The sequence below is a fragment of the Aedes albopictus genome, chromosome 2 (assembly GCF_035046485.1).
Source record: "Aedes albopictus strain Foshan chromosome 2, AalbF5, whole genome shotgun sequence".
Classification (NCBI taxonomy): Eukaryota; Metazoa; Arthropoda; class Insecta; order Diptera; family Culicidae; genus Aedes; species Aedes albopictus.
Window position 1 is genome coordinate 479796043 of NC_085137.1, and position 23019 is coordinate 479819061.

General features: G+C 40.7%; 1 protein-coding gene across 1 annotated transcript; it reads left to right on the forward strand.

Moving 5' to 3' along the window:
* Positions 1–561: 561 nt before the first annotated feature.
* On the forward strand, positions 562–22195 carry LOC109413964 (all trans-polyprenyl-diphosphate synthase PDSS2). The gene is made up of 4 exons (XM_029870720.2): positions 562–1268; positions 10634–10960; positions 11075–12518; positions 21881–22195. Exons 1-3 carry the CDS (start codon positions 925–927, stop codon positions 11757–11759), a joined length of 1356 nt encoding a protein of 451 aa, XP_029726580.1. The 5' UTR covers positions 562–924; the 3' UTR covers positions 11760–12518; positions 21881–22195.
* Positions 22196–23019: the final 824 nt, after the last annotated feature.

The following is a 23019-nucleotide window of genomic DNA, read 5'->3' on the forward strand; positions in this document are numbered from 1 at the left end:
TGTCAATTAATTCAATAATCTGTTTCGTAAAATCATAAAATTTGACATGTCGCGAAACAAGCTTCTGCTCCGGGGAAACCAGGCGACTGGAAGATTCGTTAATGTGGTGAGTGTGACCAAAAATGTTCGAAATTGCTCTCAATGAAGTTGTCCCGTAAGTTCATGAAGTTTTACATACCACAAAGCAGGATTCTCAACTGATCAGAAATTGGCGACTTTCCCGGGGAACCAGGTGGCCGGAAGATCCGGGAATGTGGCTCCGGTTAAAAAAGGCTCCAAGTAGCTTCCAATGAATTTGTCTCATAAATTCACGAAGTTTGACATGTCGCACATGTCTTAACCTATGATGGAGATTTAAAAATGTTAATGTGTCGCTTCCTAGTCTGGTTCAGTGACTGGCTCTGCATAACATTATCGAACACAATTTATCATCAAATATAGAAACCTCGATATCGGCGCACAAAAAGGTTTGCCGATATTGTAAGACGAAACCTGTCTATCTGCCAACGCTGCAAAAAATGTGCTTTCGGTGCGAAGTTGGCTTGGCGCTCTATCACTTGAACCGTTGCCACTACGCACCTCGCGGGATAGTCCAGCGCGGGCAGTCCGACTGAGCGGTCCATTTGTTTGGCAAAGCTTCGCGCCTAGGCCGTTTCCATTGCCGAAATTAATTACGATAGGCACATTAAAAAACGAACGAAAAGCAAAACTCGTTACCAATCTACAAGGGACTCGGCGGCTACCGGTCGGCGGTTTCGAATTTCTTGGCGTAAGGTTGTGTACTTTCTATCGCGGTTCACCACTCGTTGGCGGTGATTTGAAACGAGATTGAAGAGGTGAGATTAGTGCGTGTCCAAAAATCTAGCGAGGTTAGCGTGTGTCCAAGTGAAGTGATATCGGGGTCAACGGTGACAGCGAACATACATGATGGCATTCCGGAGAGTGTACAGTGTCTGCTTGAGGCAACAGCTAGCGCTGGGAACTAGTTACAGTGTATCCAGAAGGATTTTGGCGGTTGGAGCTGGGAATCTTGTCGATGGTCGACGGCCGATCACATCCAGTACGATCACCGGGGAAAAGTTGGCCACGGCTACCAAGGCGGTCCAGAAGCACGACTGGAATCGGGCCGTTAGTGAGGCGGAGAAAATCGTTGGCTATCCGACGTCTTTCCTGAGTCTACGGTGGCTGCTGAGCGACGAGATAGCCAATGTGGCGCTTCATTTGCGAAAGTTGGTCGGCAGTAACCACCCGCTGCTGAAGACGGCCAAGTGAGTTAAGACTATTTTTATTATGTTTAATATTAACTGTAAAGCTGGAATGCTTACACTGCTTGAATTTTCATTAAAAATGGTTAAGGTTTTCAATTTCACAATTTATTTCTGTTTCAATGTGCTCAATTCTAACAGTTCAGAATTCCCCAGGGGGTTGGGTTTCTTCCGCCGGAAATTGATGTTGCATACTATCTATATATAGGTATAGGAAAATACGCTACCGAGGAGAGAGGGGGTGGCAAGAATTGGCCAAAAAATGCTTCGTCATTTCTGGATACTCCATTATCTAGTTTTCACTTTACTGATTCATCGCGGAAAAGTTCCGAAAATTGAAACCCTGCCAAAATGGTCTCACTATCCTCAAAGTTTGTAAAATTCTACGATCTTGAAGATACCTATTATTGAAATCTTTTAACAAATTCCCGAAGTTGTAAAACCATGAAAAAAGGTGAGGCTGCATGACTCAAAAATACGAAATACAAACGTTGGATAGTTTTGTGAGAATTTAAATCTTTATTCTCTGGTATCAATCCCGACACCCCGATTAAAATACGAGAAAAAATGTTTGGTATTGTCCACTCCAGCTAAAACCCACTAAAGAAAACTCGCAGTTTCGTCTCCCCTAATGAGTCTCTATTCAATCTACTCAACTATTCAACTTTGGCTCATCAACGCAAAGCGCAAAACGTGCCCGTCCAGCAACGGTAAATCGAAATATGAAATCGCGTTGCTGGTGGAGATCATAGCCTAGCACCAGGCACAGCAATTTTAAATATCTTCCACCGCTTCCACCCGGATCCGCAACCTTCCTCAATTTTCAGCACTTTCGCATAGGTAAGGCCAGCGCAGCGCAACCACGCTTTCGGTTCGGAGCTTTAAATTTCTTTCCTCCCGAAGTTCGCGCGCATGTTTGACCGCTTGTTCGCGGCGCGCGGGTCTTTGTTTTGGCCGGCCCATGTTGGACCGGCGGCGGCACGGCAGCATACATATTCGGCAAGTTTCGAGTATCATTGCGCAGCAATTTGCTCGAAGAAATGTGCGAAGGAGGATGGCAAATTGATAGAAGCAATTTGTTGCTTTATGAATCGTTTGTAGCACGTACACTTTCCATTTCTCGTATCATTTTGATTTTCGTATCGGTTTTGGTATGGTTTGATTTTTTTTTTGCTGTTGAACATATCTAGCTGCTTAGATTTCAAGTAGCACACAGCAAGAAGTGTTGTAAATTTGGCGCATAAAAAGTTGCAAAGCTTTGCGTGGCAAAACGAACTGGGTCTTCGGCTTAGTGGGTTAATCGATTGATTCATTCGGCGTCAAATGATTGCTATTACTTTCCGTTCACTACGTCGGTTGTTTGTTACTGCGTGCGTATTACGAAAGCTTAATCAATGAACTGCGTTGACATCGATTCACACCATTCTGTGATATTTTTTGTGTCAATCACGATTTTCTCACCTAGCGGTTATTCAACTGCTGTGTATATTCTATAATAAACGTTTCAATTTTCAACTCCTGTTTGTACAGTAATAAAAAGGACTATCCATTTGCTACGAAAAGAAATTTGCTTGTACCCAAATAGTTACTTGTTACTTTATTGCACTGTCTTTGTCATAACCCACATTGGTCAAGCATCCCATCAAGTTTCTTTTCATACATTTGCTTGATCAACGTCACATTAAGATAAGACATAATCAACAACAGTAACCCACACTACTCGGTATCCGTTCTCCATCCTCGGTCACGCCCAATGCTCGCCTGATCACGCTCCACTTGGTCCGCCCATCGCGTTCTATGCGCTCCACGCATTCTTGTGTTAACCGGACCAATAGTGGTTCTTGCACCATGCGCTGCCCAACGTATTCTTCCGGATTTGGCCATCTTCTGGATACTGGGTTCGTCGTAGAGGGCAGCGAGCTCGTGGTTCATCCTTCTTCGCCACACTCCGTTATCTTGCATTTTTTTTCCTCCTCTGTTGGGGAAATTAAGCCACTGCGTCCAATAGGCTGAACTTTTGTGGCATGTCCCGTTTTGATATTCGCATCTAGTCAGCTATTTACCATGTGTCATGTAATCAGCTACTGCCACGACGCGTCGTCTCCCAGTCAGATGCAATGGAATTGATAAACTCCAAGACCTTCCCAGGTTCTGCAGACCAGGGTTGCTAGCAACCACTATTTGCTTTACATGCCTGCGCATGTATAAAGCACCACAACTGCAAAGCAGATGTTCCGAGGTTTCACGTCCCTTATTACAAAAACGACAGATATCACTCTGAATCTAGCCAATATTTTCCAAGTGATACCTGCTCAGGCAGTGTCCAGTTACTAGGCCAGTGTATGTACATAGAGCTCTCTTGTTGAGCTCTAAGAGTTTTTTTTTGGTTTTATAAGCATTTGGTGTTATAAATCGTTTTGACTGATTGCAATTTTTGACATTCATCCAATTGGATATCACCCTCTGCTCAGCCCAGCATTTCAGGTCAATTTTTATTGTACAGTTTGATATACCGCAGAATGGTTCTGGGCCAGCAAACTGTAAATTAGAACCACTTTTAGCAAGCTCGTCTGCCATTTCATTCCCTTCAATGCCACAGTGACCTGGAACCCAGTATAAGTTTACTGAATTCCCTTGGCACAGCCTGCGCAGTGAAAGAATGCATTTCCATACAAGCTTTGAAGAACATTTGTTCTCTTGCATACCTGCATAGCTGCATAGATCTTCCTTAGCACGCGTCGTTCGAAAACTCACAAGTGCTTGCAGAATGCAGAAAATGCAGATCCTCCTCGAGCATGGTCCATGTCTCGTGTCCGTAAAGAATCACCGTTTTGTACATGGTGCATTTGATGCGGGGTGAATCAAATCAAGACACGACTTCCACTGATAATGTACCTTCGAATTTCACGACTCACATTGTTGTCAGCCGTAAGGACCCGATGCGGGATTCGTTGAGCTTTTGGTAGAACTTTCGTGTTTCTTGGGAACGGCACAGTAATTCAATTTCTTCGCATTCTGCTTCTTCCAGGCTTCCAAAAGAGGCGGGTCTGCTGTTTCCACTTCCGTTTGTAACGTTCCTCGTTCTGCCGGGTTCTGTGATGCAGCATTACCACCAGAAATGTGTTCTTCTCCAAAATTGCTCTGCTCTCACAAGTGCCCGATGGTGCTCTTGGCTACGTCGTTGATGGCTGTTATTACAGTAACAGTACTGTGAAGCCGGTGGGTAGATGGTTGCACTACATCTTTCCACAGGTTTCGAAGAAGCCATGGTTCAAAGCAAGGTAAGTATAGGGAAGGTAATCCAATATGCCAGATTATACAATCCGCCATATTGGAAAAGAGAACGACAGCTGGCAAGTTTGTTTTGGCTTGGGGCTAGTTGAAATGTAGCAAGCCATGATAGGAAATCTGTCAGAATTTCACCGGGGATTGCAAGCATGGCGTTGTTGCGGGCCAAGGCAATGAACGCTGATTTTGCAATGACGAAGCAAACACATAGATATTCGCCACCATTTCGTACGAGAACAAGTAGAACTGAAATCGATCCCATTGCAACACGTGTCATGAAACTTACAAACAGCAGACGTCCTCACTAAACCTGTTTCTGGACCAAAACTACTGGAAGCTAGGAGAAAAGTCTAAATTATGATACAAGTACATAGCCACAGCGCAACATTTTTTTGTCTCAAGAGCAAACTTATGTGTCTCCGAAGGATTTTGGGCCGCTGAATCCAAATCCGGGCTCAGATTTGCTCCAACACGTCACAATTTGAGCTATACCTCAAATTATAGGGTTAAATATGCGCTTTTGGTCTTTTTTGACTACAAGCCATTAAGCGTGGAAATATTTTTTTCTGCAATCAAAAGGTTAATTGGTCAATTAACATCTAAATTAAGGACTCATGCATAATATTTCGTTTTACTTAATCAAATTTGATAGATTTAAACATTTTATGTTAGTATGAAAACTTACATACAACTTTTGGAGGGTGACTTGTATAGGAAATATCGTACCTAACATAAATCGCTTAAAACTATCAAATTCGATTTGGTAAAACGAAATATTTTGCATTTGTCGTTAATTTAGATGTTAATTGGCCAATTAACCTTTTAATTGCTTAAAATAAATATTTCTATGCTTAATAACTTGCAGTCAAAAAAGCCCAAAATCGCATATTTTGCCCTATAAATTGAGGTATAGCACAAAATTGTGACGTGTTGGAGCAAATCTGAGCCCGGATTCGGATTCAGCGGCCCAAAATCTGTCAGAGACACATAAGTTTGCTCTTGAGACAGACCAAAAGCTAATTTTTGTTACGCTATAGTTACTATAGTTCATGCTAGAAATTTGAATACCCACACAGATCGAAAAAAGAGTGTAAAATTCTGTGACATATGATCAGGTATCAGGTATCAGAACATAGGCTCAGGCGGCACGTTCTCCATCGAATGGGAGATTTGTGCCTCGCACGTCATAGCCGATCATCACTTACCTGAGGGGAAAAAGGATGGGAAAAAGGGGAAAGGGAATTGGAAAGGGATGATTAACTTCCTACAAGCACCTCCGAAGAATTGCTCGCTAGAAAGAATACGTACACGTAGGAAAGATTCTACCAGAACATTCAAAGTTGAAATTCGAATTGAATCTTTACTACAGAATAATTCATTTCTGCACCCCCGGAGGGATACTGAGAATGATTTATGAACAAATTCTCACACCCTATTTTGACGTGTCATGTTTTACAGCAGCAGAACAGGACGCGCCTTTCTGAGCACGAGAATCAGCTTTATCAATAAAGATCAATAAATCACCAAATACTGAAAAAGAACAAATGTTGTCCATTTTCAGTTGGCATGACTTTGTTGATCTTTTAAAAGTTTGCCAGAATATGAAAAACTAATCGATTCAGAACATCGTTCTGATTTAAATCTTTAACTGCATTCCGTGGAACGCGCAAACACGTTATGTTCTGGTCAAGATTATGTTGCCTTATACGAGCTTAAAATCAACCACCGCCTTCTCATTAATCACTAACAAACACTGGTTCAGCCAGCTATGGCTCTCCTGATTTTCCGGAGAAGACCCGATTTTGCCATATCTGTGTCCAGAACCAAGGTTTTGGATGAATGAATTGGCTGGCATTTGATACAAGGTTGTTAAACACTTCAGCAGTTCATCCGTCAGTGCATTCGCAAAATAGCCTTTTTCCAACCTAAATTGCAAACGCAACGAGGATACTGAATTGCTCGCTTCCCCAGATGAAGTAGGCAGATCCGTCAAAGCAGCTTTGCGGATTTGCTTCTTTCTCGTTTTTTCATAGTATTTGCCCTTGGCGGCATAACTAGAATCACCACTATTTGTGACCAGTGGCTCCACGCTCAGTAGTTTTTGTCCAGCACATAGGGTTCCTCCTTTAGCACGTCCAGTTAATGCTTTCAAGGAGTTACCCGAATGCTGTGCACAACTACTAGAGAGAGACCTAACAGTTCGGTCATATTGTCCAAACAAAATAACCGCTTAGCTAGGAAAAAAAATCGAACCCCAACCGACCGAAAACGAATGACGTCCTAGATCAAGAATGATCAATTCCAGTCAAATCGCTCCGTAAGGTTTGATAGTAATTGTTGGCCGACCAACACATTAACTTTTGACTAGCAAAAGCAAAAAATAAGTTAAAACAAAATTAAGAACAAATTGCAATAACAGGGATATTTCAGTGGCGCACATATTATCATACACCCATAAGATACCCCATGTACGCAAAAGTTCTCAAAATGTATTCACTCTTTCATTATCGTAATAATAAGAAAGTTTATTTAACAATTCAAGCCAACAATGCTCATATTGCAAATAAATGAAAAGAATCCACTGCCACTTGTTTCCTTGTGGCAATGGTTCAATATTTAGGATAAAAATACCAAATAGTGGTTAATTTGTAATACAGATATATTTTCTGATGCACTAATGTCATACACCCAGAAAACACCTCATGCACAGCAAATGTCCACAAAAAGCATTTCACCCTTTTGACTCAATACAGAGATCAAATAATATGCAATACATACGCTAAATCGATCGATCGCACGATTATATTGCAATACAAAAGACCCCAAACAGCGTGTTCCTCTGCCGGTAGGTACACGTAATAGAGAAAGTGCACAGGCTAACACCACATAGCAGTATCTCATTATTGGTCTCATCACGGCCAAACTGGTACAGAACATTATTGCACAATCATGCAGTAATTGTTTGCTTACCAGCGACTATAACGGATGCCCGAATATATTGAGTTATTCTCGCACATTTAAAGTGGATATGAATAACTCAGACACTGCCATTCTACAAATAATTGTCCCATGTATATATGGGGTTCCCATATAACATAGGACAATCGTACGTTGAACGGCTGGACAGTACTCACCACCATTGCAAACAAAATCACTATACAAAAAGATGCGATAATCCCGCATACAAAGGTGGTCTCTCGTGATACCGCACTATCACATCGAACAACGGGGGATGCCATTGCACCGCACCGCATATAGAAGTAACACTTTATAAACAAGAAATATTGTTTCACTATATTCCTTCCTTTTACGGGTCAGAATCCTTTCACAATTCTTTTCCCATTAACACAGTGGTAATACACATTCTCTAATTAATTGCCTGAAGGGCAATTAATCCGATAACACCCAACTAAAATTAATTTAAGTGGGTCATTACCCAGAGCGTCCACTACCCAACAACACTACCACTACCAGATCGAAAAAAGAGTGTAAAATTCTGTGACATATGATGCACATAATTGGAGCGTGGGATATCACAGAAGTTTACATGAAATATCATGTAAAAGTAATAAAATATCATATAAACTTCCATTATATGTCATGTAATTCAGCATGACTCTGAGAGTTTACATGACATATAACACAAATTTACATGATATTTCATGTAAACCATCATAACAATAAGTTTACATGACTAAAATGAAGTTTACATGACGTGTAAATCTCATTATTTTTATCTGTGCAGGTAACCACTAAGCATTTGAATAAGCCATGTATCAGCCCGTATCACGCATTTCAACTGCTTGCTGCCCTACATAAGCAGTTCGAATGCATAGCTGCCTTGAGTTAGCATTAACTGTGCTGCTCAAAAGCTTTCGGCTGTTAATTAGCATTTCAACTGCTTGAAGAAGTTTCACTTGGAAGCATACAGAATGCTTTTCAACTGCTCTTTAAATGCTAGGAGCAAAAAGGTTGGGAGATATGTTACGCATTTGGCAACACATTTTGTCTCTCTCTTACAGAGCCTATGCTTCTGTTTACAAATTTGTGTATCTTATTTGTTTCTTCATTTTCCCCTACTCATCCAAAAGCACCAAAGAAAACATTACTGCAGCTGGATTGGATTGGGAACTTGTCCATCAAAAAATCACCAATTATTTATCTTTTCGTCGGAAAATATGTGCCGAATAGGTGGATGCTTTGGTGGATCATAGGATTGTTTGAAAGAGGGAAGAAACAATCTAATCCCACAGATATTTAAGGTGAAACGGGACGCCGTGTTATTTTTCCTATCTTGCCTCTCTTTCTAACAATTTGCCTCGCGATTTTGAAGATGGTAATCTCGAGTTCTATCGCACTGAAGCTGCTGAAAACCAATCAGCATATGCACTGCAAGTGAGCATACACAATGATAGGTTTTTGTTGCAAAATATGAAGTAGAATCTGAGATTACCATCTTAGTAGCCACAGAGCAATGGCGGGTATTTCCTCGACCGTCCCGTCCGCCCTTAAAAGAAGGGATCGTAATGCTCTACCACAATGAAATATCTCAATGAAAACAAGTTTTGGATGTTGAATCTGAAGCTGTTTTCAAATCATTCTTTATATTGGCGATTAAATCAATGCACGCCACCGGGACAGCTTTAGCATCGTGGATCAGGAGCAACACAATCCGAAGCAGATATGATTAATCAATCTCCGGATCGTAAGTTCAAACCTACATCACTACAAAAATCAGCAAAAAAGTACCACCTAGCACCGGCTGGAATATGGAAGGACGATGAAGCGGGGAAGCAGGCTGAGAGAACGAGAAGCAGACGTCAATCTATTTTTGTTTTTTTTTTGCTCGACGAGGCGTTACGCTTCTTTAACAATTCGTCACGACGTTCCTGAAGGGATAGCACTAAGACAGCCCATTATTTTGCCAAAACCTGCTGGTAGCACTATAGGCGCATATACGGCTAATTAGCATTAAACGCCTTGTCGTAAAGGCTACTATAATGCTGAAGGAATGCTATTTTAAATGCTTACTGGTTACTTAACTATGTTTTCTAGAGCAAAATAGCTCAAAATAGTGTGTTTCAATATGTTTTTGCCAATTATCTTTGAAACATGCGTAATAAATTAAAATTCTTTCCTAAAAAAGGTGTGGCCCCTGTTCCACTCTATAATTCGTTATTTGACACTAAACCTCTAGCTCTTATCGTTTTTTTGCAATTTTGATTTATTTGCGCGGCACGGTGCGCAAAAAAAGTCCTCACCTTGACAGTTGCAAAGTTATTATCTGAATTGCGATGTTTAAATCAAAATTGCAAGAAAACGATAAGAGATAGAAGTTTGATGTCAAAGAACGAATTGTAGAGTGAAACAGGAACCACAACTTTGCCGAAGAAAGAATTTTAAATTATTACACGTTTTTCAAAGATAATTGACAAAAACAAATTAAAACACACTATTGAGCTATTTGCTCTAGAAAACTTAATTATTTAACTTAGCTAATCGATTCAAAGATGCCATTTGTCAGGAAATTCAATAATCTTTCGAATAAGGATAAAAAAACTGCAATTAATTTGACCATCTTCAAGTTATAGCCAGTTAAGGCAATAAGAGTAAAAAACATGGGAAATTCAATAACTACGTAACGGTTGAGATTTGACCATATGCGTAGAACATTTTTTTTCACCATTTATGGTCTTCTATCACCCTTTAAAAAGTTTGCACTCAGGAACCTAACACCCTGTATACTGATATGATGAAGTGGTAAAATGTTCAGCCAAAAATATTAATAATTTCCAAAGTTACAGCAGATTGAACATGACGGTTTTTGGGAGAAAAAATCAGCTCGGCTTTTTTTTTGCTACTGAGTGTACAAGTAGTCCTTAACGAAATTCAGCACCTTAAGTGAAAATCTCTTTTTTGTTTACATAATATGTTACATACGGTCTTTGGTAAAGTTTGATTTTGCATATACCATGAGCATTCTTGAGATGAATAAACTTCAGCATTAGGTCCTCCGATTTCAGTCTATCATTGCCAAAAAAATCAACATTCTTACTGCTTTCTACGTTATTCCATTACAGAACGCTGATCTACAGCGACAAGAACCAGCAAGCATGGGGACTCATCGTGCTGTTGGTGTCGAAAGCCGCTGGCCATGCGGATACCATTCCGGAAATGGAGCAGGACAAAAGCGCCGGAGTGCTCCACTCGCAACGGGCTCTGGCCGAGGTAACCGAGATGATCCGAACTTCGCACTTGATTCACCAGGGCATGATCAATCTGCAATCGATGGACAATGCTGGCAACGATCTGAGCGGCGATAGCGAAATGATTTTCGGCAATAAAATGGCTCTGCTTGGTGGGGACTATCTGCTAGCGAACGCGTGTCAGCAAATTGCTAACTTTAGGTGAGATTCGGAGGAGTGTGTTTCGCTGGAATTAGGCAGCTGAGCTCGCAATTTCTATGTAACTTTACGAGAATGGCATTTTTTTTTAAATTAAACATCATTTTAATTTTTCAGAAACCAAGATTTGAACATGCTTATATCGTCCGCGTTTCGAGATTTGGCGGAATCAAATTTTATCGGCGATCGAGATGAACAAAATCTCCCACTTCCATCGAAACCAACATCGGCAGTAGCTGGAAAGTCATCGCCGGATTGTTCCTTGGAGGAGCTTGGATTTGGCGACCTCGAGGACAACACACAACCAATGAGCATGGAAAGCGCTATGGGCAATCCCGAGAAGGAATGGTCATTGCGCCACGTGCTCGGTGGAGGAAGTTTACTTGGAAAAAGTTGCCAAGGTGCACTGATGTTGGCGGGACAACCGGAAGAGCTACAGAAGCAAGGATATCTTTTTGGACGCCACCTGTCCCTGGCGTGGCAAGCGTGCATCGATCTGCAGCCGTTCCTACATAGTAACTTACCAGCCGGATCTCAATTCAGTCTGGTATCAGCCCCTGTGCTGTACCACCTAGAGTATGAACCCAGCATCTACGCGGAAATCGAAAAAGGTCGCAAATCGGTGGATGCGATCGATTACCCAAGCCTTCACCGAGCCATCGGTACCGGACCGGGTCTCGAAAGGACGAAAAATCTCATGAGGAAGCATAGTATTGCGGCAATGCAGGTGCTGGACCGATTGCCACCCACCGATGCTCGAACGGCCCTGCAGAACATCATCCTGGCCATGCAGGAGCTGTAACGGGCGTTTCGAACTTGCGTACGCAGGGGAAGTTTCTCGTTTCACGAGAAAGGTGTCGCTGCGAATCTGTGAAGGGGAAAATCCCGCTAATCGTATTAGAGTAGTGTGAGTGAGCGAAGCCGAACGAACGGTAGCATGCGTAAAAATAACGTAAACAAAACCTTGAAAATCGTGCGTGATGAAGGTGAAGATGAATGAATTGGAATAAAAAAGTGTGCGTGTGTTGAAACGTCAATCGAATCCGCTCTTGGTGATGGGATGAATGAACAACGCGTAAACGGTAAACACTTACATCACAGACAGACGACTAAAGGCAGAGACCAGAGCCAACTCAATCAAGTACAGAAAGACTAGTGGTCGTCGTCGTCGTTGTCGCCGTCTGCACAAAACGGGAGTAGAAATCTGTGGTCGCCGTGTGCCGGAATTTTCGTCAGGTGTTAATAATTTATGCTGGAAACTAGTTTTCGGTGATGCTACTACGGTGACAACGTGTGGTTTATCCGAGCAACGTGTCGTCTTCGTCGTCGTCATTCGACGGACAGTGATTGGGAAATTCGGACGTGCCAAAATCAAAGCTTACACGGTGCGGTGATAGTGAATGCAATTGTGCAATTGAATGGTGAATGGTGAAGAAGAAAGTGCATGCGGGACGTCGTGAATGAAAGAAGGATTGCAGTTTGTGATGTAAATAAAAGAAAAGAAACGCGTATTGGTGGCTATCGTATTGGAGATAGCAGTACTGAACCAGTGTAAATAAAGGTATGTAGCTGACAGTCAGGGAACATCATTCATTATCCAAGCGGTACATATTTCGATATCGCACTACCGTAAGCGGTTCAATTTATGGGACTACCTCTTCGTCGTGTTTTGTATTCATACATTTTTCTGCTTTCCTCATGATGAGTGGCTAAACCGACATCATTGTTTATAAAGTTACAATTACAATTGCAATTACCGTTACAATTGGCTTCTTTAGCGGTGTTGAGATAATTCCATATTCTGAATCTGCATGCAAAACTGAGCCGAAATCCAAATTTTCATCAATTTTGGTGCCCGGGAACCTATTTAAAAAAACAATTTGAAGTTTGTACGGGAGCAATTTGTCGAATCACCCCTCGTTGCATTTTGTACTGGGTGGAGCTGTCAAACAGTTACCCAGCTGTCAAAAGGTGATTTCAAAAAATCTCTTTGAAATTGATTTTAGGTACCAAAATAAAGTTCTAAAAATCTGAAAAAAATCATAGTGGCTCAGAAAAAAATGCTCTTTCGTATAAAATCAAAAAATCGATACATTTTTCTTAATTTAAAAACCCAATTACAATACCGTTACAATTACAATCAGGGTACGAAAAACGGATCATGTCGAAAAACAAACGCTTTGTCCTAAGCGGTGCATGTTGGTAACAAAGGCGCTCCGCAACAAACGCATGTCAAGCAATGAGAGCAATAAAACAAACATCGCTTGCCGTGCGTGTGCCGATATTTCGGCTTTTCTGCTGAAATTTTCGACCCACATCATCGAATTCATGAGCATTTGGACGAATTAAAACTCTTGTCATGCTCAGAGTCGAGTTTCAGTTGTAAAACAATGCGAAAATCACGATATGAATAGAACGAGACAAATATTCCTACCGTTTTTGTTGTGAACAAACTCGGGAGCGATTTTGTCATTATCTGCTAACGAAAAAACAAAGCGTTGTTACCGTGCCTTCCTTGTTGCCTATTTTTCGCTTGTGGTGCCATATTCTGCGTACACTGATTACAATACAAGTTACAATTACAGTTACAATTACAATTACCGTTAATAAAGTTACAATTACAATTTACCAGAGGCGTGCCCACGTTCAGCGGCGTGTGTGAGACATTTTATTTATTGACGTGATTGTAAATTAGTTAATAATCAATTTTAACATCTAAAATCATAGTCGCATATGTCTGATTTGGGTCGTCTTAGTTTTGTTACGTTAGTTTTCACCCAAGAAGGAAACTAAAACAGGTAAAATTAAGAGTTTTTGAAAATCGATTGTTCATACATTTTGAATTGGGACTTGGGGTTGTAACATCGAAAAACGCAGTAGGCAAGACAAAAATTAGGTAGTTAGGTAATAATGATCTACGTAATAATAATTCCTCATATACAAAATCGTTAGGGTATGGAAACATTGTTTAGATTGGGTTTGGCAGGGACATCTTTTTTGAGTCAATAATCTTTACTTGAAAGGTCCGAAAAATGATAACAATATTTCTCGGATTCTTTTCAAAAAGATATATTACTCATGCAAATCCCATGTTGATACGTCTACTTGGAAAAATATCCGAGATTTGGGGAGTTTTTTGATTCTCTAGAGAAGCACTTGTGTAACTGCTGCCGTGAATCGCAAGTCAGTCCCATCTGTATTTTGGACAAAAATGAGTTAATGGCCGTTTTCGACCTTTCTTGGGATGATCTTTCAGCTGCGTGAATAAAACTATATAGTTTGTTCAGTAAAATTAAAAAAACAATACCAAGTCAGATTGTCCCATAATAAAATGTACCGTGCCATGCCCCAATACCGTGTGCCTCCTAATACCGTGAAATTGACAAAAAACTCAAATATTTTACTAAGTGTATTATTTTTATAACTGAGTAACTAGTTCAATCATTAGCATAATAAACCTGCTCAAGTTAGGCGTGATAAATTTGGCACATATTTACAAAAACAAGCAATTAAAAATATTTACAGAATGTGAGTGCAAAGTACCAATACACGGTATTAGGGCGTGGTTCCTTTTGTGTTCCAAATACCGTGTTTCGGCTAAAACTTGCAAACTGAAAATATTATTGACTTTTTACTTTATGAATTAATTGCGCAAACCTCTAGGCAACGTTTGCCGCACAGGTTCTTTCAAGTATGAACTTAGTATGATTGATATAGTGATGATTCAAAGGACCACCAATATATGCTATGTTTTACAATTTTAATTTTAACAATGAATTAAACATTTGGAATTCCATTAATCATATTTATTATACATAATACACACAATAAGCAATAATATAGCGTTTGAAAAATCAAGAAACTTGGATTATATATTTTTCCAGGGCTCTTTGAAATAAAGAGCATCCTTAAGGTCACGGTATTAGAGCATGGCACGGTAATCGCAAGTCAGTCATAACGAACTTGTGTACCCTGCAATACAAAATGTAACACTATTTAGCCAGTTTTATATTTTTCACTGTTACGTTTACACATTTGAAACAATATGTGAAAGTTTCATGATGATCGCAGAAGTTTCCAATTCATGGCGATTTTTTTAAAGTTTCACATAGAAACCAAATTTGAAAACTTCAGAGTCCATTTTCTCAATGCCTACTTTTTGCAGATGGGACTGACTTGCGATTCACGGCAGATTGCTTCGAGCAAATCCTGAAGAAATGTGAAACTTTAAAGGATTTAAGGAAAAATCTCAATATTTTTTGGCATACCTTGAATAAATCGTTCTCTCGCTCTCCCTTTTCTATCTCACGTAGCTGAATAATGTATAGAAACGTTAATCTCCCTTCAAACATGTTTGATAAACGTGTTGCTCGTTAGGATTTTTGATATTTTTTTATGCCTTCTCCAGACCAACACTATACTAGCGCGTTGCATTTCAAGGACTTTCAATCATCCTCCCTTCTCTGATCCAACACGTGGCCAGCGAGTTAACGCTCGATAAGGGCTTCATTATTGCCTTCTCCGGACCAACGCCTCTCCGCGTTGTCCGTTAAGGACTTTATTATTGCCTTCTTCGAACTAACGTGTTGGCAGCACGTTGATCGTTAAGGACTTTGATACTTTTTTTACCTTCTCCGAGCCAACACGTTGATAACGTTTTGCTCGTTAGGTATTTTGACATGAACTTTTTTGCGCCTTCTCCGTACCAACGCATTGCTATCGCATTGCCTGTTAAGGACTTCATGCCTTCCTCTGACCAACGCTTCATTACGTTGTTCGTGTACCTATTCGGCCAGAGTATCGAGGTCCTATCCTGGACAATGCCTGTAGCCTGCATCGGTACCGTACATCAAGAAGGCACAGTCTTTATGTCCTGCTGATGCATTTTTTTTCTCTGTTCGGGACATAACCACTGCGACCAATATTTGATTTATTGTGGTATATCCCGTGTCCTTTGTATATTTATTTATTTATTTATTTATTTATTTATTGTTTCTCTTCATCTGATCTACTTGGATCTCAATGAAGTGTGGCTGGGAAAAGCCTTAACCAGGCATAAAAACCCGCATCTTTTGAAGTAGTACATGACAAACCATTACAATTAATTACATATACGGCACGACTTATCTAACTAATGCTAACATTATAAAAGAACAAAAAAAAATCTAACGAAACACATCAATGAAAGTCGAACTGTTCAAATACATTGTTAAAATTTAAAATCATAAACCTAATGGGATCATGTTGTCCGTATCGACTATTACGTGGATCCAAATGCAGGAAATTGCGGCGCCGTAGTGGTCGTTCTGGAACATATATTCGGAGCTCTGACAGTAAAGAAGGAGCATCAATCTCACTGTTCAAAAGTTTCCCAATGAAATTGGATTGCATTGACGATCTCCTACTCGCTAAAGTTTCCAAGCCTAACAGCATACACCGGTGCTCATACGGCGGAAGATGAACAGCGTCACGCCAGGGTCGACTCCGGAGCGCTAATCGCACAAATTTTCGTTGCACAGCCTCGAAACGGTCGATCCAATTCTGACTATATGGGCACCAAACTACTACTGCTGATTCCAGAATGGAACGAACTAAAGCGCAGTATAGCGATTTAAGGCATAAAGGATCACGAAAGCCATCAGCGATCTTAAACATGAAGCCCAGCTGTTTATTTGCTCTAGAAAGCACATCATCGTAGTGAGGCCTAAAAGTCATCTCCGTATCCAGAATCACTCCAAGATCCTTAATTTCATTTCTACGTTCCAGCGTTTCACCTGATAAGGAGTAGTCAAATAGAATTGGATTCCTTTTTCTGCAAAACGTTATAGCAATGCATTTTCCCACGCAGAGTTCTAAACCATTACGCCTGCTCCAGCATTCAAAAGAGCTTAACGCTGCTTGTAATGCCACACAGTCTTCAATGCAGGTGATCACGATGAAAATCTTCACGCGGTCCGAGGTTGCTCCCCTGTGGTACTCCAGAGGGAATGGTAATAGACTCCGAATGATTCAAGCCGATACGCACTTTCATAGACCGACCAGACAGATACGAGTTAAACCATCGGACAAAACCATCTGACATTCCAAGTTTTCTGAGCTTGTTGAGCAGTATGCAATGGTTCACACGATCAAACGCTGATTTGAAATTTGTATATATCACATCCACTTGTTTTCCAGCATCCATTGAACGAATACAGAGTGAAGTGAATTCGACGAGATTAGTAGCCACTGATCGTTTCGGGAAAAAGCCATGTTGAGCCGTGGAAATGTAGTTCTTGCAAGATTCGAAAAGCATGTTTTTCACGATAATCTCAAATACTTTCGAGCATGCAGTTAAAGATGTTATCCCTCTATAGTTGGCTATATTCCGCTTGTCGCCCTTCTTGAAGACAGGTGAAAGGAAGGAATACAAGGAAGGAATACGACATAGTGCATGTCGTATTACTTTATCTCCATCAGTGGCGTCTCGTAACCTCACTTTTTACCTGTTCAACGACCCTAAAAGTTGCATTTGCGGAGAATTCAGGATCCGAATCAAATTAAAAATGGGCGGAAACAGCTATACTTGTCATTTTCTACAAATTGCACGCCAATTTATTGAGAAAAATCACGAATTTGCGATCGTTGAACAGGTAGAGTTGAGGTTAGGGCATAGACTTAATACTTAATGTTGGTTAGGGAATCGCCACTGATCTCCATTGAGAAGTTATAAAGTACTCGGTTTTGTTACAGTAGTCATTTTCAAATAGTTCGCAAGGAAGGATTGTGATTGATAGGTTCCGCTTTTAACACGCTCCTTTTTCAGTCAACATTGGATCCCTTAATGAAAAAGTCAAGAAATGATACCGATATTGACCATGCATCGGAACCCTAGTCCCTACTGCCTCAAACCAATGAATACCGAATAAAAGATTTGGATTACTAATCCATTTTTTCCTTGGTGCAAGATCCATCTCGACCATAACCAAACAGAGACCTACACGGAGACAAATTTCGTTCGTTTGAAACAAAAATATTCATGTTTATTCGGTAAACTGATAAATTATTTAAAACTAAAATATTAATTTTTAAAACTAACTCAATTACATATTGATTTCTACAATACCCATTGAAGAGCCCCCCGTTCCGCCGTCGAGAACATAAACAAAACTCTCAAGTTCCAGCTGCAGCACCAAACAAGATTTCCTCTTGAAAAAAAAGTCAAGTTTCACCAAAAGTTTCCTCGAAATCCCATTGATTTCGAGAGCGTATGTTATCTACATGATGTTGGCATTGAAAGTGCCACGCGGGAAGTGGGTTTTCCTAGAGAAGGAAATGACTTTGTAAATTTAATTGGAAAACAAATATTTGCGTAGGGCCGTCTTGCCACAAAAAACAAAAATGTTCACATTTGTTTCTAACATAACCTGTCAGAAGAGGCATGTTTGTTTCAAAAATGGATTGAATTTGCTTCAAATGTGACGTTCGATTTGCTTCAAACAGTTTTATTTTTGTTGCCAGAACAAATTGACAATTTATTTGAGTTTACCTGAAATATTTTTGATTTTACCATGCTTTTTTCTGCGTGTATCACTTTTACCAAGGTATGAAATGTAATAAGGACCAAAGTTTTTCCTTTAATTACTAAAATAGATTAGGACTAGGGTTTGGTTCGGTAGATCTTTCTCCGCAACGCAACCCAAAAAGGTGATTCACCCACGCTACGGGCTCCGTTAAAGATCCAGCATGTTTTAAATCTCCTCAACTATTCATCCCTCACCACGGGTCGCTGACACCTTGGATTGGGGTTACCTGTTTGGTGGACTTTTACCATCGACGAACCGACGACGTGACATCTAGAACAAATAAATTCAAATTTGTTGTCCCGTACACCATGATGAAAAATAACCGAACACTACCGCCTCCTCTATAACGGCTCGCGTTGTTTTGATAGCTTGACTCCAAGCCCCCGTGTATTCATATAGGAAAAGGTTCGCGTCTACACTGATTTGACAGGGCGTTCGCTCGCTTCGCTGATCGACCGTTAAATTTAAAAAAATCGTTAAATCTTAGCTGTTGGTCTTTGTCATCGCTTGACCCGTGGAAGCATGAGGTAGAAACTTGTGAGGACCAGAGCTATGTTGGACGCTCTCCTTAACGACTCAACGTTTTGCGAGCCCAAGTGACTTAAGCTCATGAACATTACTTTTGTAAGGGGAATTTATATCTAGCTATCCTTGAGATCCCAGTGTTTGCAACTTTCTGTATAATGCCATGACAAACTCGCCTGTTATGCCTCGAGCATGTGTGCTTGTCAACAACGTATATGCTGTTACAATTGGAAAACTCAACAGAAAATACGTCCGTATTCCCTATAGATGATTACAAACAAGTCATCGCATGCTGCACTTCAAAAGGTCTTCTTTCTTCTTATTGGCAGTGACGCTTATGTTCACCATATAATCTGGGCAGACATTAACATCAGAGGCTCCAGTTTGATGAATATTAAGTTGTACAGATCTTCGATTATCTCACATACGCAACCACCCAACCTTCATGGTATCTGTCAGGGAAGAAGTATTATAGACATAACGCTCTGCTTTAGCACATTTAGTCACATAACCAATTGACATATGTCAGATCAAAAATCCTTACTTATTATTTCGAAAATTACCATCCATTGACACTCCAAGTGATTTAGATAACACCGTTGATGCTGGCCCTCTGTGGTCTTTGAAGTCCACAAACGATCTGGCAAAAGCAACCTTTGTACACATGTTCTCAGTTTGAGTAAAGTCAGTCGGGTGAACAAAATGATTGTGAAATTTAGGGTTGCCGAGTGAATGAACTTCGTTAGCCGTGGCGATTTCACTTGCTTTGAATGCTTTGAAAGTGACTCCATGGATTGAATGGAAAACTACATACACTTCGTGGAGAGTCGCTTTCATAGCCCTCTTATGACTTTGGTATTCATGTGTGACCCTTACTTTATTTGGTAAACTCTTAGATAAAACTGCAAGGTAAAAGTACTCCATCATACATAGTTTTTGATAGCATGCTTCTGAGCTGAGAGAATTTGTAAGTGAGTGTTCCCATCCCAATAATATCTTTCTAAATACAAGACTCTATGTGACCACCACCAATTTTCTCAAGAATTTATTGGTGACTGATTCGTGTACGGGTAACTGCTCTGAAGTGTGTTGTATAGCCCGTTTTACCCCAGTTCTCCCTAAAATTTGAGTATTTCCGCTATTTTACGGCATCTAATGATTTTAGTGAATATTTCACTAGAATCTCATCGCCCCGAATCCGTTGAGTAACGTTACACAAAAGACGTTATTTAAATGCTGGGATTTAAGGGTATTACGGGGTCAATTAGACAGAGGTATATTTTCAACGTAAATTTTCATTGGTACTGGGGTAAAATGGGCTCTATAACTCACTTCAGAGCAGTTGTCCGTACACGAATCAGTCACCAAACAATTCTTGAGAAAATTTGCTTCCAAATGAGCTTTTGGTGGTCACATAGAGCCTTGTAGGTATTTAGATAGATATTATTCTTTTCCACCTTTTGGAATGATTTTGCCCAATGTGCATCGTCGGCATCATAGGAGTCAAAGAAAGACAAAATCATCGACCGATGAAGAGCTAACCAATTTCAGCTTTGAATGTGATGAGATATATGGGGTCATCGGGCCTTTTGTAATCTTACGCTCCCAAATTCATCCTATTCGAAAACAAAGCGATTATGGCACTTGATTTGGTACTCTTTGTTATATTTCGTGCTCATTTCCAACAAAAATACAAAAAAAAAAGAAACAAACAGCGCTCCATTACTGTTCTTGAGTATGTACGATTAAAATCGGAGCGTATATGCATAATAAGGGAACTTACCGACTTACCCTTACTTACTTATTACTTACTTATTTTCGCTCTTTGCAAGCCAGATTTTCGCGGGAAACGGCGTGAGAGAAAATAATAGAAATACACTAGAACTCCAATGGCGCTGTAGTCACTTTTCTTATTTAATTAAATTATTAACTTTTATTGCAATAATTGATTGTTTCTAAGTGTCCAGATTTAAGAGCACCACTTGTTTTGGTAAACAAAATTTATTTGATAATTCTAGTACCGCTAATAGCGTGGCAAACTAGATGTTAGTCACACGAACAGTCGCGACATTGGGCTTCTGTGGCTAGTTATTCTAATAAGAAAATCGACAAGAATTTTAAAAAAATACAAGAATTCAACCAAAACAATTTCCATTGCCCTACAAACAATTTTTCAAGGAATCCTGCTGAAAATGATGCAAAGTTTTATATTGGAGTACATTTCCGTGGAAATGCTCGAGAAAACACAAAATTGATTTGGTACACTTCTAAACCTTTATCAATTTGGCTAGTTTTTGGACTGAAGACTTGTTTTTGTATGTGGATTGTTTATTTAAAGTAATACGGCGTGGAGCGGACCTGGTGTGATGGTTAGAACACTTGACTATCACGCCGAGGACCTGGGATCGAATCCCACTCCCGACATGCTCACAAAATGTGGGTTCTTCCTTCGGAAGGGAAGTAAAACGTGGGTCCCGAGATGAACTAGCCTAGGGTTAAAAATCTCGTTAATACAGACAAAAAAAAAAAAAGAGTGATACGGGTAGGTGAAAAAAGTGAACAGGTCTAACATATAATAAGTCGGAGATCGCTTCTGCTGTACCATTGAAAGTTGAAGGAACTCTCGAAATTCTTACTGCGATGAAGCTATCCGTCTCTCGCTGGTAGCAGCATTTACGTCACCACCTCCGGCAAAACCGGTTGTTACAAAAATAAATCTATTCGAAAATCATCACTTTTATCGCGAAATACGAAATACGTTCACCGAAGAACCGGTTCGACTGACTGTTTATGATCTTTTGTGACTAATTCCACATGTTCACATCTCTTCCAGACCACACCGCCAACAATCGGTACCGGACGGTACAAGGAAAGGAATTTTCACTTTTTCTCTTCGCACAACATTTCTGGAGCTCGATTTGAAAAGGTCGTATGTGCTTTTGTCGATTAAAAATTCGATCAGTTGTATTCGCTTATTATAGCAAAAACCGTTGAAATTGAACAAAGTTGATACATACAGCAGGATCATCACAAAACAGGCTTTCCGTTCCGCCAATAAAAGTCTCCAAAATATCTTCCATATTGCTACAATAACTAAAATAAACTGATCGAATTTTATATCGACAAATGTACATACGACCTATTCAAATCGAGCTCCAGATTTCTTGTGCTCGTTGGTGGTAGCCTAACCATCAGGGGGCTGTTCATAAACCACGTAGACCAAATTTTGGCCATCTCAGACCCCCCCCCCTCCCCCCTCGTAGACTTTTGTCCATACAAAAATTTTGAAATTTGTATGGAGCGTAGACTTTGGCCAGACCCCCCCCTCCCCCTAAAAAGTCTACGTGGTTTATGAACGGCCCCCAGCAGTACCGAACAGCCATCAGCCCAACATAGTCATTCCATACACGCTAGGAAGGCAACGTGTTAGTGCGCGCGCGCGTACGGAACTGTTCCACTTTCGCGCACAGTAGTGACGAACCCTCGCGAAATCCAGACTCTCTTCGGTCGCGAAAAGGACAGATTAGGAACCACCGACGAAAATGTCCCTGAGCCGTATCTGCTGCCTGCAGGCCCATCTACGGATGGCCAGCAGAACCACCGCAAACGCCGTGCTGCTGCCTCGTCATCGTCCAACGGCCCAGGCGGTCAACCTGCGCACAATCAGTTCCAGTTCGCTGGTTCGCGACAAACAAGCGACGGCCACGACGGCCAAACCCGTCCAAAAGCAGCACGACTGGAATCGGGCCGTGAGCGAAGCGGAAAAGATCGTCGGTTATCCGACGTCCTTCCTGAGCCTGCGCTGGCTGCTGAGCGACGAGATTGCCAATGTGGCACTGCACCTGCGGAAGTTGGTCGGCAGTAATCATCCGCTGCTGAAAACGGCCAAGTAAGTACCTACCTACTTGGGAGGTGATATTGTCTTCTTTGGGGGTTCGTTGGGCTGGAACTGGTTTTGTCGCGTCGTCGTCG